General features: G+C 35.3%; 1 protein-coding gene across 3 annotated transcripts in view; it reads right to left on the bottom strand.

The window, feature by feature from the left end:
* Positions 1-11,047: 11,047 nt before the first annotated feature.
* Positions 11,048-17,283, bottom strand: part of LOC124369964 (sterol carrier protein 2) — a 55,923-nt gene continuing 49,687 nt past the window's right edge. For all 3 annotated transcript variants that reach the window (XM_046828196.1, XM_046828193.1, XM_046828194.1), the window contains one exon: positions 11,048-12,605. In XM_046828196.1, the coding sequence (XP_046684152.1) occupies positions 12,415-12,605 (191 nt within the window). In that variant the 3' untranslated portion in view covers positions 11,048-12,414. The remainder of the gene's footprint in view (positions 12,606-17,283) is intronic.

The raw sequence follows: 17,283 nt of genomic DNA, 5'->3' as shown, positions 1-17,283 counted from the left end.
GAATGTTAAAAGGATTCATATCTGAGATGTACCGTATACTTTGGGTGCTATGTGGAGTAGCAGTAGTCGCATTTCCCTCATACACGCCTAAGATAAACAGAAACAGAAATTCTTTATTAGCCAATCAATCACACATTACAATATGAATAAAGAGCCACATGGGACGAATCCTGTGCGTGGCTCTGAGTTCCATTAAAATACTGTGCGCTTACTACATAATATATAAAAAGACAGAAAGAAAGATAAAAAAAGAAACACATTACACTAAGGAACAAAATAAATTTAGAAATATATGTACAGTATTCGTTAATAAAAATAAGTGCATACTGAGACTGCTACAGAATAGTTGTAACTACACTTAATACATCAACCACCGTATTTGACTAGCACTACAGAAATAGTTTTCTTCCTCATGTAGGTTCAAAGATGTTTTTGACCATTTACTTTATGAAAAATATTTACGAAAAAAGTAATCATTACAAACAATTAATGAATTAAAACATAAAAACAAAGTATGAACTAATAATAAAACCCCGGATTTAAATTAATTTTAAATAGGATAAAAAGTTCAATTTAAAGTAAATTCAATTAAAAATTGTGGGCTTTGCATATATTTTTATACTTTAATATTTTAATACTCGCATGGACGAGGGAAGACCAGCTCATACACACTGCTTGTGTAGATGGTGTCAGTCAGCAATTTGACATATTCATGCATACTCAGGGCAGATTAGCAGCTCCGCGTAATCAGGTCTCACCTCCACCAGTCAGGCGGCGATCAGTTTTTTGTATGAACTAAGTGAAACCTGCAGATCCCTTACATGGGCAGGTATTGTTCTGTAGAGAAAATTTGCGACATAGAAAGAATTTGTGCAATTAGCAGCTGTTACTACTCTGGGGCCTGCATACCAACATGTTGTGCATGTCTGGTGAAATGTTGGTGTGTAACCTCAGTTATCACTGAGTCACGATGCGTGAAGGTGTAGACCAAAACCGATTTTATATACAGTTGCCTTACTGTAAGTATTTTTTTCTCCTGAAAAAGCTGAATTGAGGGGTTGCGTTTCGGTTTTTTAAATCCGGCTTTTATTACTGATTTTCGTAAAATGTAAAGAGGGTAAATTAGGTTTTTACTAGCGCCTCCCCAAGCAACTATTCCATACAACAGGATAGATTGGGCATAAGCAAAATATAAACGCTTGATTTCATCACAATTTAGTAACCGACTCAGCTGATAAAAAACATATATTAATTTTCTAAGGTTGTTCTTAATTTTCTCGATGTGGTTGTCAAATTTCAATTTTTAATCCAAATTACTCCCAAATATTTGTACTGGTCTACCCTTTCAATGACGTTGCATGTGCAGCACCGATTTACTGCATTACCACAAGAGTGGAGCATCAATCTGGAATCAGCGGGCGGCCCACCCGCGGCACGAAAGGCAATTGGCAAACATTTAGTTTTGTCTACATTCATGGTTAGCACATTATCATTAAACCATTTATGAATTAATGTTAATTCTCTTGATGCAATTTGATACACTTCATTCCAGTTCCTACCTTTTAATATTATTGCTGTGTCATCTGCAAATAGAAAAAGTCTTCCTGTTAAATTCAGTTTGTCAATATTATTTATATATATTAAGAATAGTAAAGGTCCCAGTGTACTGCCTTGAACTACACCATACTCTACACTGAGGACATCACTAGTTTGATTATTAATTGATACTACTTGTAGATAAATCCCATGTCTGCATATTCTTCTGTTGTTTTGCAGATTTTCAGAGGAAGCAGATTTAAAAGATCTCAAAATCATCTGATGTTAATCCGAGAAATAACATATACTCTAAATGGTCACCCAACACACTAGTTGAGTTAATAACAGAAGATGCACTATATACCTTCTCTTACCCTTGAAGAGATGAACTTAGATATAACTGCAAGGGACACTCTGTACATATGCTTACATGGTACAGTTCAACATAGGTCAAAGTATCCTGTCTCAAAGGACGAGGTATAAGATTCTCACATGACTCTAGAGTGTAAACATCATCAGTGAATAATACCACCAGAAAGTCAAGACTAAGCAGAAAACCTCAACACTCGAGACAATGACAATCATGTTTTTGGTAGATATGAACTCTTGTTACTGAGTTTTTGAAATCAGTTTTATTGCTCTCCCCTCAACAAGCATACAGTATAATGACTGTGGCCTTCTAACGTCTGGATTTTTGTTGCTGCATAATAAGTTAGATCCCACAAATTCCGTTATTTAACCCAAAATCTAACCAGACCTTTAAGCACTTCACTACGGATGCTGAGGTGAAAGAATCAGTTGAAGACTTATCTTCACAGGCAGTGAGTGGACTTCTATGACTTCAGGACACATCAATGTATTAAGAGATGACTGACAGTGCAATTTTTTAAAATCTCAATTGCAATTAAAATGAGTTACTGTGATGTTTGTCTGCAACACAGTTTGTAGATGAGATACGCTCGAAATAAAAGGACGTTTTCATTCATTCATACAAAAGCTTGTAGAAAATTATGATAAATGTTTAAACAAATATGAAAACTATCTAAAAAGAGAAAAACACTAAATTAAATACATTTTTTGAAAAACATCTACAATGTATTATTTGTTATAAAAAAACTTTCCTTACTTTTCCAATAATCGTGCTGATTAAGGACAGCAAAAAAGTTATATATAATAAAACAGAGGCTGCAACGTCTATTACGTAAACTAGTGGTACCTAAGGTAGTAGACTCTGAGGGGTAGAATAAATGAAAAATATGTGTATACAAGTATAAAGAAAATTAATAAAGTAACATAGTTTTCTTGTGCAAAAATCTGAAACTAACTATGAAGAAATTTCATCTTATTTTAGATAACGTAATGTATAAATAAATTTTAGATTTTGGTAAGGTGAAATTGTTCTTCGTAAGAATTTATTCTTCAGATATAGCCGTTTAAAATGTTTTATACAGGCTTACTTAGTATAACAAAGCTTAGTGAACTTCACATTAAAGAGAACAAAGAATTTAGTTCAAAATTCATAAAATACTGATTTTTAATTGAATATTCATTTAATACACGTATTCTGGTACTTCATTCAGTAAGATTTGAAATATTTAAATTTATTAAACAAGATAATGTTTATGTATTTACAGGAAAAATTATATAAATATAAACACATATAGTGCAGCAAGAACGTAGCCAGGAAAAAATTTAGGGGGAATCCAGACACCTTGCTGGCTACGTCCTTGAAGTGCAGTTTTCTACTCGCCCCTCTACCAAAATAGCCAGAGCACTTGCTAGCTGTCTCTATAACTGACCAATTCTTACTTGTATCATAATGACTTATTCAATAGTCTTTGCACTGTAACACAAAAACATGTTTGATAAAGATTTAAGCAGATGGACATCAATGGAGTTAAGAGGTTAAAGAACTTTGTAAGAGTATTTTTTAGTAAGCAATGAAAGGAGACATGGTGGCAACAAATTACTCTAGCTTAGGACATCAGAATGACATGTGTCTCTTATGAATTATTATGATAAACATATTAATTACTTGTTATTACTAAACAAAATTACTTATTATGTAGAAACATGTACTCCTGAAATATAATTATTTTTGTAGTACATACAAAGACATAAGAAAACAGGCATGATACATTAAGTCTGAACACAAGACTATTTCATAAAATTGTGTAAAGTGTCACACAAGACTATTTCATAAAATTGTGTAAAGTGTCATGTTTGATATTCTCTTTACAACACTTAACAATGTTCAAATATTTAGACAGGTAGAAACAATTTAGAACTTTATCTGTATGCTCCAGGAGTCCTCTCTCATATTGGTAATATTGTTAAGTAAATTTTGTTACTTTCTGTACAAATCCATCAGTAACTTGATGGAAAAACAGATCAGATCGGAGTTAGAGATAGTGCAGGTTCAAATCCTGTACGTGTCTGAAGCACTTGTTATCAGTATCGTCAACTTTCAAGGACTACGAGGAGCTGTCCCCAGGGTGGTGTCCTTTCTCCTCTTCTGTAGAACCTAGTTGCAGACGCCCTACTAGTGCCTCTTTACACAGGGGTATGCAGATGACATTGTGATTCTTGTGAGTGGCAAGTTCACTGACCGATGTTGCTCTGAACATGGCAGGAAACTGGTGTGATGGGATGGGCCTTATTGTCAACCCCACGAAGGCTGCCGTGGTTGCCTTTACAAGAATACGTCAGTTGGACGGTATTGGTCCATTCTTATTGAGAGGCTCTTCCATCGATATTAAAGTCCAAGGTCAAATACCTGGGCATCATCCTTGATAGGGTCCTGAACTGGGGATACCATCTGGTAAGGGTTATCGCTAGAGGGAAATGGTCTTTGATGCAATGCAGACGTGTGATAGGTGGGTCTTGGGATTTAAAGCCGAGGCTTTTGTATTGGCTTTATGTCTCAGAGGTTAGAATTGCACTAATGTTTGGGGCTATTGTCTGGTGGCCAAAAACGGAGGCCAAGATGGTGGTAGCTGGTCTGGCTAGCATCTAAAGGATGGGTTGCCTTGCTATCACTGGGGCTTTTCCAAGTGCACCAGGCACAGCTTTAGAGTATTGTCCCAACCTCTCCTCCCTGGACATTGCCATTCGGGCTATGGCCAGGAGGAGTGTCTACTGTCTTCAGCAGGTGGGACAGGTGGGTCGGCTTCGGGCTGCAACAGGGGAATTGTGGGAGTGATACTATGTAGGAGATTATTGGTCCCTTCCATGCAGTCTTTAAAGCAGAAGTCACAGCCATTATGGAACGTGCTCATGAGAATCTTCGTATGCGATATAGGAGCAAGACTATTAGCATTTTCGCAGACAATCAAGCAGCATTGAAAGCATTGAACTCTTGTGTGTTCAACTCCAAACTTGTCTGGGATTACTATAAAGTCGTTTCCTCCCTTGGCAGAAATAAAAAACGTGACTGTTTGTTGGGTTCCTGGTCATGAGGGGATATCTGGGACCAAAAGACTGATTCCCTGGCCAACTTGGGCTCAGCATCCAACATGACAGGACCTCAACCATTTTGTGGTATTTTTAGGTGTGAATCCTTTGGTCTCAAAATGGGTTCACGCTAAACATATGAGAAGACGGAGGCTGCATCCAGGTCTGAGAATGAGCAGAATGGCCCTACAGTCACTTTCTCCTAGGGTGGCGGCTGACCTTCTCTCCTTAAATAGATCAGTGTTAACTCGGGTTATGGGTCTGATTACGGGACATGGTCACCTGAGGAAGCATCTTCACAGAATTGGAACTCTTCAGGAGGATCCGCTCTGTAGGATTTGTGACGAGCAGGATGAAAATGCTGAACACCTGCTCTTTGACTGTCCTGCAACAGCAAGGGCCATCATTGGTAGTATGGAAAAGGGTAGTGAACTTCCCCAGGAGGATCTGATCGGTTGTTTTTGACGGTTTGTAGAACTGCTGAAACCATACACTGGTTGGTGTAATGGTACACTTCTGGGGTGCAAAAGACCCTTGAAGGTTAAGTGCATAGTAATAAACCACCCCTTATAAGAGAAGATCAACCTCTTATGAATCGATTCTCCTCCTTATTGTGTGTTGGATTCACACAGCCCAATGGCCCATGAGGACAGATAGAATAAAGCTGCAAAAGAAATCAACCTCTCTTATAACATAATTAGGAGATCGGTTTGAGGTGTCAGATTCTGGATCGGACTTAGAAATAATGCAGGTTCACAAACTGTCTGTGGCTGAAGCACTTATTATCAGTAACTTCAACCTTGTACTGTATTGATTCTCCTCATTCTGTTTGAAAGTGGACAGATAAATAAGGTGAAAAACTAAAGTTTCCTTTAAAAAACTGAATTTTTCTCAAGCTTTACTTATTTTTAAATATTTCTTGTTCTTTATTCCTCCAACTGTTACCATACAGGATGTTTGAAAAAGAACTCCCTAGCTATAATGTGCCCTAGAATCTGTACAAAGTGACATAAACTTTTCTAGTTTGTGGTGTTTGATTCATCAGTTCTCCACGTTTGGTTCCCTTGTAGTTGGCAGGTCTACTTGACCTTGAGACAGCACCAGTCCAGACGTGCTTGCAGTGCAGTACAGATCAACTCAGCAACAATGTGTACTCCGCAACAGAAAGCGCAGTTTATTATTTGGAGCTTTTGACATTTTTTTGGAGCCACATCAAAAATGTTGTGTATTGCGATAAGATCAGAGGTGAATTCTCGTCGCAGTGGTTGGGATAGTTACAACTGAAATGAGTCAGAATCATTTTATTGTCGTCCAACAATTACAAAATTGTATTGACAAAGTCAAATATGATATTAAAAATATCACTAAGTAGGCCTACAGAGCCTAAAATAAATACAATCTATATCTATGTTAAAAGTTTTAAATTGTTTAAAATTGTAAGTCACTAAAATTAGCATAAAAAATTTCATCTACAGAATAAAATGTTTTTCTCTTGAGCCACTCTGCAACAACATTCTTAAACCTACCAACAGAAATTGATCTAGCACTTAATGGTAACTTATTGAATAGCCTAGCTCCGGTTATTGCATAGTTCTGTTGAGTTTTACTTAACCTAGCATATTGCACATCAATTGTATTTTTAATTCTAGTGTTGTGTTCATGGTTAAAGCTTCTAAGATTGAAAGAGTCGAGATTTTCCTTAACAAAAACTAAACTGTGTAATATATATATACATGGAAGCGTAAGTATACCCAGTTCTTCAAAAAATGGCCTACAGGACTCATTGTCGCTAATTCCTACTATGCAGCGTATGGCTTTCTTTTGCCACTTAAACACAGTCTTGGCTCCACTAGAGTTGCCCCACAGTAAAACCCCATACAGAAGGTGTACATTAAAGAAAGCGTAATATGCACTAATGACAAGATTAAGACTTGTATACAATTTTAGTTTTTTTAGTAGAAATATTACTCTTGCCAATCTAATACATAAATGGTTTGTATGGATTCCCCAGCTAAGCTTTGAGTCTAAATTGATACCAAGTAGTTTTACAGAATTACGTAAACTAAAGACAATTTCCTCGGTCTTGTTATTATTCACAGTTAATTTATTAGCAGAGAACCGCCAAATGTTGGTGAATACGTGGTGAGAAATGGAATATCGTCTGGAGGAATTCTCTTTTTCATGCTATGCACTTATTGATGTAGTATTTCATTAATTTCCCCATTATATTTTTATCTAAAACTAGGGAGTTATATTTTAAACACCAGTGCTGTCATAATAAACGGTGTGCTAAAGTAAACGATCAAAGTAGTATGTGTCCTGCCTGTAGCAGAACTTTCACATACCGGACACAGAAGTCCGGTAATAACTTCTATATTTTTAATCAGTATTTCATACTTCTTTATGGTTATTACTGTTATTTTACTTTTTAAGTCTTATGAATTGAAGTCAATAAAAGTGACATTTTCTTACTGAACTCTAAGTGATTTTAATCTTTTAATATCATAGCTATCTCTAAAATCATCGCTATCATTGCGCGATGATATCACGCGATATCATCGCTATCTTTTAATACATAGAAGAAAATAATATTTTGTTGTATATTTAACATTGAATTTTGTTAAAATAAACTTTTAGATAATACTTTTTAAATATATAAATAAGGTCAAACTTGTATAGTTCATTTAAAATTTAACAATTTTGGATCATTTATCCTTCCCTCCAAGTCCCCTCCTTCCCCTTATATTTCTACACATGTAATCAATTCTGTACAATTCAAAATCTTGGATTATTCAAATTTTGTTATTGATCCCTAAAGCATTGAACTGTCCATGATCCACTACAATAACATCATGTACTTACCATACATAATTTGAAATGTGTTTACGCCACAGAGAAGTCCTTTTTTCGTCAACCTTTTTGTTCAAAACTGTGCTATTTCTGATCCTATGTAAAATTTGGAGCACTGATGACCTCAGATATTTAATAAGTCTTAAAATATTATATGTATAATATTTTTCTTGTCCCATATATGTAGTGTCCCACGAAGGCTTTTAAACGTTTAATTTTATATTACTTGCCCATTTATGCACCGAACATTTTCAAACTCTACATAATTAATAAAGTAGGTTTTCAAAATATTCTGTGAAAATTAAAGCTCCCTAAGAATTTTAGAAACAAAATGGTGACATATTGAAAATTTTACCATTTTGCTTCCTATGAAAATTCATTTCTTGAATTAGCTGATTCGATTACTGCGTTGCAGTTTTAAAGAACAGCTGTTTAATAACGCTCATTGTTGAAAACAGCTGTTTGATTGAAGAATATTGCTTGTGCTATAAAAACATAACCTAACTTCCTTCATTACAGTTTTACTGATATTGAAATCTGAGAAATGGTTTTTAATGTTGAATAAAAAGTGAAGTGTTGTGCGTGGGCCATTGCTTTTGGCAACATTACAGGAGCAATTAGACAATTTCAGGTTGCCTACCCAGGAGTTGAACCACCTAGCAATCCAATAATAACTAAGTGGAAAAATCTTTTGTTAGAAAGTGTCATAAAAAAGTACTCTAGAGGATCAAATGAGGAAAGAGAAGTATGGGCATCAATGCTCTGCTCTCCAGGTAAACCGAAATCACTAAGGAAGGTTGAACTTGAAAGTGGTGTTCCAAAGTCTTCAGTACAGAGAATAATAATTAAGAAAAACAAAATTAAATTTTACAAAAGCCACCTCGTCCATAATCTTCTTGAAGATGATCCGGACAGAAGAGTGGAATTTTGTTTTCGTATCATTGGGCTAGTTTCATGAGCTAGATCCTAATTGGCATACTCAAATTGTTTTTTCAGATGAGTCTACCGCAATGGTACTGTAAATAGGCATAATTGTAATCATTACAACACCGGTAATCCACACATTCTTTAACAGACTCTACTCAAATCAAAAAGGGGCTATCAGTTGTAATGGGGTGCTATCTTACGACATTTCAGACAGTACAATGACTGGGAATAGGTATGAACAGGTTTTAAATGGACAAGTCTTGCCTGATTTTACGGTTCCAGAAATGGATCAAGCAATCTTCCAGCAAGATCATTTCACAAATCCTGTCAAGCGATTACTAAATGACAACCTTCATGGCCGTTGGATTGGTCGTGGAAGTGATTTTTTTCTATGGGGTTACTTAAAGGAACAAGTTTATACTCGTAGCTTCAATAATGATGAGAAATGAAAACAATCAATTGAAACTTCTCCGGAAACTGCAAATGTCTTTGTAACAGCTTATGAATCATTTGTTAAGTGCTGTTATCAATGTGTCGCTGTGGATGGATTACAGTTTGAATAATTGTGGACTATAATTGTAGGTTTTTTAATAAGCTATGTTCTAATTTTCTGATTGAAACGCTTTATTTCTCAAGAATATGATAATAAATAATTTTACAACACCAAAAATACTGTTTTTAAAGTATAGTTTTTCAAAATGCCACCATTTAGTTTCAACAATTGCTAGAGAGCTGAAGATTTAACAGAATATTTTTAAAAACTATTTAATGAATTGTGTAGTGTTTTGAAAATGTTCGTTGCATAAATGAGCATGTAATATAAAATAAAACGTTTAAAACCTCTTCGTGGGACACCTGGTGTGTATATATATATACTGCAGATTGGGCTCTGTGGTGTAGTGGTAGCACACTCACCCGACAATGGAGAAATCCGGGTTCGAGTCCCGCCGGAGTAAGTACTTTCTGTGATTCAATATTTATTGAAATTAAATTCGGCTATTGCCACCTATACAAATTTAATTAATGTAAATAAAAGTCGTTTGACAGGTATTAGGTCTTCTGATCATATGTTAGTTGGGTTATTTAAACGCATATGTAACAGATACGGCCAAATACAAAATAACTTAATCGTAAAAAGTAAGGGCTCTGTGGTGTAGTGGTAGCACACTCACCTGGCAAGTGAGATCCGGGTTCGAGTCCCGGCGGAGTAAGTGCTTTTTGTGATTCAATGTTTATTGAAATTATACAGGGTGTTCATTTGAAAACCAATCTTGTATTAAAGACTTATAGTTCAGATATCAAAATTCTGTTAACGGCAGTAACAGTAAAGTACTAATTGGGGGAACAAAAAAATATTTTCAAAATGTCAGTCCCCCATGACCCCCCCCCCCGGACCCAAAGCCAAAGTTTTGAAATGGCAACTAATACCTTGTGACATCTCAAATTGAGGCTCATAAAAAATGCTGTATTTTGGTAAAAAAAAATTGAAATCGGCCAAGATGTTTGGTATCAGCAGCCAATAATGTAATATCGTACACAACAAATTATTAGTCTACAAACTACTGTACTACTGCTAAAAACAACAAAATTAAACACTTGTAATATCACAAGTAAAATGCATACTCGTATGCACACTAAGTAGGTTACTCCCCGAACCCTGCACAATAACTGGTGCAATGTCATGTACACAAATGACAGATTTTATCGTTTGCAGGATGGCACATCGAGCACCCTAGCCTCAAACGCAAAAGAATACAAGTAGATGTCACACTTGACTCCAGTGCAATATTATTATGATCCAAATCATACAATCTGGTTGGTTACACTAAAGGTTTTTAACACTTTGCGGGACACCACAAGTCAAGCATCCTAGCCCTCAAACGCAAAAGAATACAAGTAGATGTCACATTTGACTTTGACTCCAGTGCAGTGCTATATTATTCATGGCCTGAGCCATACATTCTTGTTGGTTATATGAAAGTTTTTACACTTTACAGGACAGCTCAAATTGAGCATCCTAGCCCCAAACACAAAGAACACTAGCGGATGTCACACTTGACTCCAGTGCAATATTATTTATGACCTGAGTCAGCCAATATTGTTGGTTATATGGGAGGTTTTTGCACTTTGCAGGACAGCTCATGGCTCGGATGCCTCAAATGCAAAGAATACCAGCGAATGTCATACTCACTGTGAAAGGTTTTTATATTAATTCATAAATAAAGTTTCTTACTATAGGAGCTTCATTTTTAGCGTATATCAAGGAGAAAATAGACACTAGTTGGAAATAACACAACTTTATTAACAATATTAGCCTTTACCTACATAAACACAAGTAGGACCACATCTAGAAAAATATAAAATTTACATATATTATCATACAGAAGGAGTCACATGTTCTTGTCATACATTCCCTTTGTAGATATAATTCGTGGACACTTATTAAGACACAACAATGTATCACAGAAGCCTTTACCTAGATGTGAAATGTTTCTTTTGAAACACTGAAATATTTGACTGTACTTAACATCTTTAGACTCACCATTAAATATAAACTTAACACAAATTTTACTTATTGGCTTTCAGGCTGAAATGACTGGCCAGTTTCTAGATATCCTCAAGCTGATAGTCATTTCACTAACTTAACAGATGAGTTGTTGGGCATATTGTTAAGTTCCTACTGTTAATACTAGGTTAAGCCATTCTACATATTAATGCCAGGTCAGAAACCAAATTAAAATGGAATGTTGATAATTATTTTTAGTGGTCAACAAAAGTAACAACGATTTAAAGAGAAATTTAATCCAAGCCAGATTGAATTAAATATTTCATGTACTCAATGTAAAAAGCCCATTCTTTGATACTGGGACACCAGCTTAAGGATTGACAATTAAAATATAAACATAACTATATCAGTTCCATAGACACTTAAAAACTAAATTCATTGTATGGAACACCACACGTCACAATGCCTAAATGCTGCCAAGGTAAAAGATGTTACACTGATATTGCACATGGGGTATTTTAAAACACACAAAAAGCCTAAAGTAACATAGAGATAGACGGAACAAGAGTTTACAAGTAATTCATGAATTTCTAAGTAAAACAAACATAAGTAAAACGAACATAAACAATCAAATTCATAATACAGAATGGTTTGTTATTCCTAACTAGGAAGATAGGCAGTACTGAAAATTGTTGGTAGTCCTGTAGAAGTATAGGTAAAACTGCTGTATCTCAACTACAACTGTTTTTAGATTTATCTTTAGGAAACGCTGGAACTGTATTACTTTAGTTATCGCATCAGGAAATACATTATTTACAAAAAAATATCTTAAACTTTGAGCAAAAAATTGTGCATTAATTGTAGCACTTTTAATACAAACCCCTAAAAACATAAGTCTGTTAATTTGTTCTCATTACATATACTGATATTTAGGACATTTTTTGTAAACAAGTTATTTATTTGGCCTAGGCTTGCTATATACAAGATAGTTAAAATTGAAACAAAAATAACATTTATGACGTATCAATCACATTACTGCACCACAAAGTATTTCAAATAACGACGTATAAACTAAATCAAATTATAACAAAACAAACAGGAAAATAAAATGGAATGTCTATAACAAGTTATATGAGACACATTTAAAGCTTGGCTCGAAGTTCCTCAATCCTACTAGATGCCCTCTTCTGAAGTTCAGTCAGTTTCAGGGCTAGCCCCATGTTCCCTTGGATCTTGATCTTGCCTTGAAAGAAGGCTTTCTGTGGGTTTAGTTTCCCCGAGATCAGGTCAGTCACATCTTCATCATTCATTATGAATGTGACATCTGGTTTATCTGGAACAAAATTAGTCTGGTCAAGAGATTTTCACAGTACATGGACTACGTTTTCCCAGTGCTTGTGAAAGATAAGAACGTCACATTAATCATGTGTTATAAATATGACATCTCATTTATCTGGAACAAAATCAGTCCAAGAAGTTTTCATAGCACATGGACTACAATTCTCCATGGAAAACAAAGCCAGTTTATACCAATTACAAGGCTATTCATAGTTCATGGACAGAAATCAGAAGTTTTGTTGGCGATTAAGTAGTCCAAAGATTACAATAGACTTCGTCAAAGTAACAATGGTTTACCTTGATTCAAGTGATATTGTATAAACATATACTAGTTTCCAGTCATATCTATTATACTAAATACTTAAATGTACTGAAATAAATAAAACATCAAGAACACACCGAGACGTAATTCAAATCTAAAATTTAAAATAAATATAATAAAATGATGAAGTATCCTTATTATTCTTATCCACAGCATATCACATTTCATATACTACTCAAAATTGTAAAATTCCTTAAGCTTAAGCCTGAATTCCTTAAGCTTAATTCAGAAGATAGTGACATGTTTGATTTAAATTCTTTTAAAGGTAAAGATCTAATAAAAATAGGAAGCCTATTAAATAGTTTTAATTGCTGGTAGTTATGGCTTTTGTAATATGTGTCTAGCCATATATGAGTTCTTAGATTATATTTTGATCTGGTATCGTACTTATTGAGTGTACATTGTGTTTCAAATCTATGTTCATTTTCTTTTAAATATATTGTGTTATAGAAAATATAAGTATATGCAAAGGTCATAATTTTAAGCCTAGAAAAATGTTGTCTGCAAGACTCTTCATACGATAATCCAGCTAATATTCTAATTGCTTTTTTCTGCCGCCAAATTAAAACGTTTTTTGCTGTACTGGAATTACCCCACAGCCAACGCCATAACACAAGTGGCTATGGAATAAGCTGTTGTATGTCATTATAAGTGTTTCTAAGTTTACAAAGTACTCTAGATAATATTTCACAGAGATTATCAATATGTACATTCAAACACAATTTTCTATCTAGATGGAAGCCAAGTAGTTTTACAGGTTTGAATAAACTATCATTAACCCAAGGTTTTTAAGGGTGAATATAATATTACCAGTTTTATTTTCATTTATCAGAAGGCTATTTGCAGAATACCAAACATTTCTTCTTCAAGTGCTTTAGGCAGACGACAGTCTTCACTTTCATCAGAAAAATACTCACAATCCAAACTTACTTGAACAATAATATTGTAAACAGGATAGTGATAAAACCATGGTGTAATATTACACGTCTGTTGCCGTCAATGTGTAAAACTAATACACAAAAACTAGCGGACCAATACCGAATGGAACTGAATACAATAAAAACGACACAGTGATGGTTTTAGCCTATTGAAAATTTTAGACAATAAAAAGTTACTACTTGATTCCCCCCCCCCAAGTGGGCACCATATCTATTAGATACCAGGGAGTGAAATATTGCCACAATTTTTTTTTCATCCCCACTTACCAGCCATGTCGACCTGCATGCAAGTTACCCTCATATCCACCTATGCTTCAGTAATGAATGTAGTTTTGATGAGTTAACACGTGATAATGTAAGGCCTTTATACCTAACAGATACAGTGCGACTTTTAAAGGTTTATTAGTGTAGTTTTTCATATTTTAATGGTGTGTTATGGCTAGTAACCGTTCTAATTTTGTTTTTGAGCTTGAAGAAGACATTACGCATTTGAATGAGATATTGTCCAATGACATTAGTGAAGGTAATAGTGTAAATCTAAACGAATCTGACACTGACAGTGAAGAAAGCGTAGAAGAATGCAGTGAGTGCTCTGAAAGTGAACAGAGTGGTGATGAAGATGTTCAAGAAGAACATAATGTTCCTGTTACTGAAGAAGAAGGTAGGTCTGATGAACAACAGCCCTGTTGCTTCAGCCACAACAGCCATTATCCCAGCCTCAACATGTAAATCCAAATGAAGGTTTATAGGTTGCTAAATGTGGAAGAGATAATTTCCTAAAATGGTACTTATTTTTTATAGAGCCAATCTTCAATCAATTTTTAGGTTCACAATCCAGTACATTGAGAGTACTCGGGATAAGTTTGGACGAGTCCGTGATGCAAAGCCCACGGAAATGATTGAATTGAAAGCACGTATTGGCCTCCTTTATCTTCTTGGAGTTAACCATTTTAACAGGCAAAATTTGATTGAAGTTTGGGCTACAGGCTCTGGTAAAGAAAAGTTAAGAATGACCACGAGTCTGAGACACTTTAAGATCTCGATCCAGTGTCTTAATGACCTTTTTATTGTGATTGCAAAAATAAGTGACCCCATAGTAAATTATCATATTGTAACAAAAATATATACCTGGTGTATCTAACAGAGTGCGACAGTTGCTGTCAGCTCTTTTTTCTTTCAAAATGTAGTGCGTGTATAAATATATATTTTTAAATTTAGCCATGTGCATTTTATAAGAACCAAACACCTGTATATGAAGGTAAGGAGTTACAGTTTTGCTATTAATATTTAATATAAACATATGTTACTGCGTAATACGTTAGTGCGACCAGTAACAAAACTTTTTAGGTGCGACCGCTGCAGGGTTAATGATGGAAAATCTAGTCAAGCATGAGAATTCTATACAGAATAGAAATTTCATACTTTTTTATAGTGAATGTAACCATCAATGTTTAAAGAAGCATCATCAACATCTCTGAATCACTGAATTAGCCAATAAGGTCTAGAGGACCAAAAGGAGTGTATATCGTCTCCAGCAGGAAGTTTTAAATTCCTGCGTGTTTAACTCTCCTGTGTTTACAACAGTTACCTAGGATTGATAGTATAACATGATTTTGTTCGCTATGTTACAAAATGTATAACCCTACATTTTGAGGATCGAAATCTACCCTATTTTCCCAGCTAACTTAATATGCAAACATTGACTTAAAACCTACAGAATGCGCAAATGGACTACCATTAAAAATAAAAGAAAAATGCTATCATACTTGACAACAGCTTAAGTTCAGACAAGACAAATGAACCCAGATGTTGTCACAAACACCCATCACACTCACACAAGCGAAAGTGGCCCACTAAACACACACATAGTACTTCAACAACCTTTAAATACTTCAACACCCACACGGTTGGTGAGCCTAATCACACGGTAAGGATGTTTGAGTAAACTAACATCTCCACAGTTTGAATACCCCAAGAACATACTCCATAAGTTATGTAATGAGCAAACCAAAACTGTTCACCCAGCAGGGATCACTTCTGGCTGGTTTATACCTACCAGTTGAACCCACCACTGGGCACAGCAAAAACCGATGTGCCACTTCAATCTGGGCAACCTTATGGATGTCCAGTAGCGGCACATCACTAACCGCAAATGTTGAGATTCTGGGATTCATGGGCAATTCGATAGGTCTAGCCTACTGTGGAGGATGGCTGTTGGAGTTGGTGGGGTTTGTTCCCTTACCTCAGAGGCTCTTGTTAACCTCAACAAGGGTGTGCCACCCCCTGCCTACTTTGACTGGAGAGGCTGGTTCACAGCTGGCCTCCCTTCTTCCGGGATGACTTTGAGATGTAGTGCCCTAATTCTTCCTCATGGATCTCGATAGGAGGCGGCCCCTACTCCCTAACCTTACCCATCCTGAATATCCTGTCACTCCGGAAGCAGCGCAAAGGTCCTAACAGGACTAAGTGGAATTTATAAGCTTCTTGTCCTAAGAGATAAAAAAAAAAAAAAAAAAAAAAAAAAAAAAAAAAAAAAAAAAAAAAAAAACTGTTCCCCAGGAGGGTTCGCCTCTGACTGGTGTTTTACTTTCCAGTTCAACTTGTGGCGGTCAGCTTGGAATTTAAAAATGCCTGCCACAGCAAACTTGTACTTCTAACAAATATAGTATGGTAGGCTGGCAGTCCAGTTACGCAAAACAGCTGATAAGCTTTCCTTTCCCCGTGCCGTTCCTGCAAAGTTCAGCCAGTGCTTGCAGAGTGGAGACAAGAAAACCCTGTGCCAATAGACGAACCCGGTGGTCTTCTAACATTAAGTATTTTTATATATATATATATATATATATATATATATATATATATATATCATATTTTATCATGAATGGTAAAAATCACCATGAACTAAATTATTTTGTTTAAATAACTCCTTAACTCCTTAATTTTCTTTTTTTTTCTTCTCTTTAAATATTTCCTTTAAACTATTTTGTAGTATTTACGCTGATAAATTTCAATACCATATTATGAGGATACGCGCGCGCGCACGTGTGTGTGTGTGTGTATGCGTATGCGTGTATTGATGTTATAATATGATAATTAATCACCAGATTAAATTCGTCCAAAATCTCCAGGGAAGCAACTCGAGCCTACGCACAGCCTTTTCCGCCCATGTAGGCCCATTTCCTAGGCACTTTAAATTTGATGTGTATAATATTTTTATGTATAATGTTGTTATGTAAACATTTAACTAGTATAGTAACAAGACAATATAAATTTAATAGTAAATTTGCACACATGTAAATATTTTCTGGAAATAAAACTATGATTCAATTCAATTCAATTCTATTTTTATTTAGGGGAACTCGGGGTCTGGGGGATGGGCAGGCTGCGGTATAGAGTGCTTGTTTAGAATCGGTGAT

Source organism: Homalodisca vitripennis, chromosome X (genome assembly GCF_021130785.1).
Source record: "Homalodisca vitripennis isolate AUS2020 chromosome X, UT_GWSS_2.1, whole genome shotgun sequence".
NCBI classification, from domain to species: domain Eukaryota; kingdom Metazoa; phylum Arthropoda; class Insecta; order Hemiptera; family Cicadellidae; genus Homalodisca; species Homalodisca vitripennis.
The sequence above is the reverse complement of the archived record's forward strand: the minus strand, read 5'-3'. Positions and strand labels throughout refer to the sequence as shown.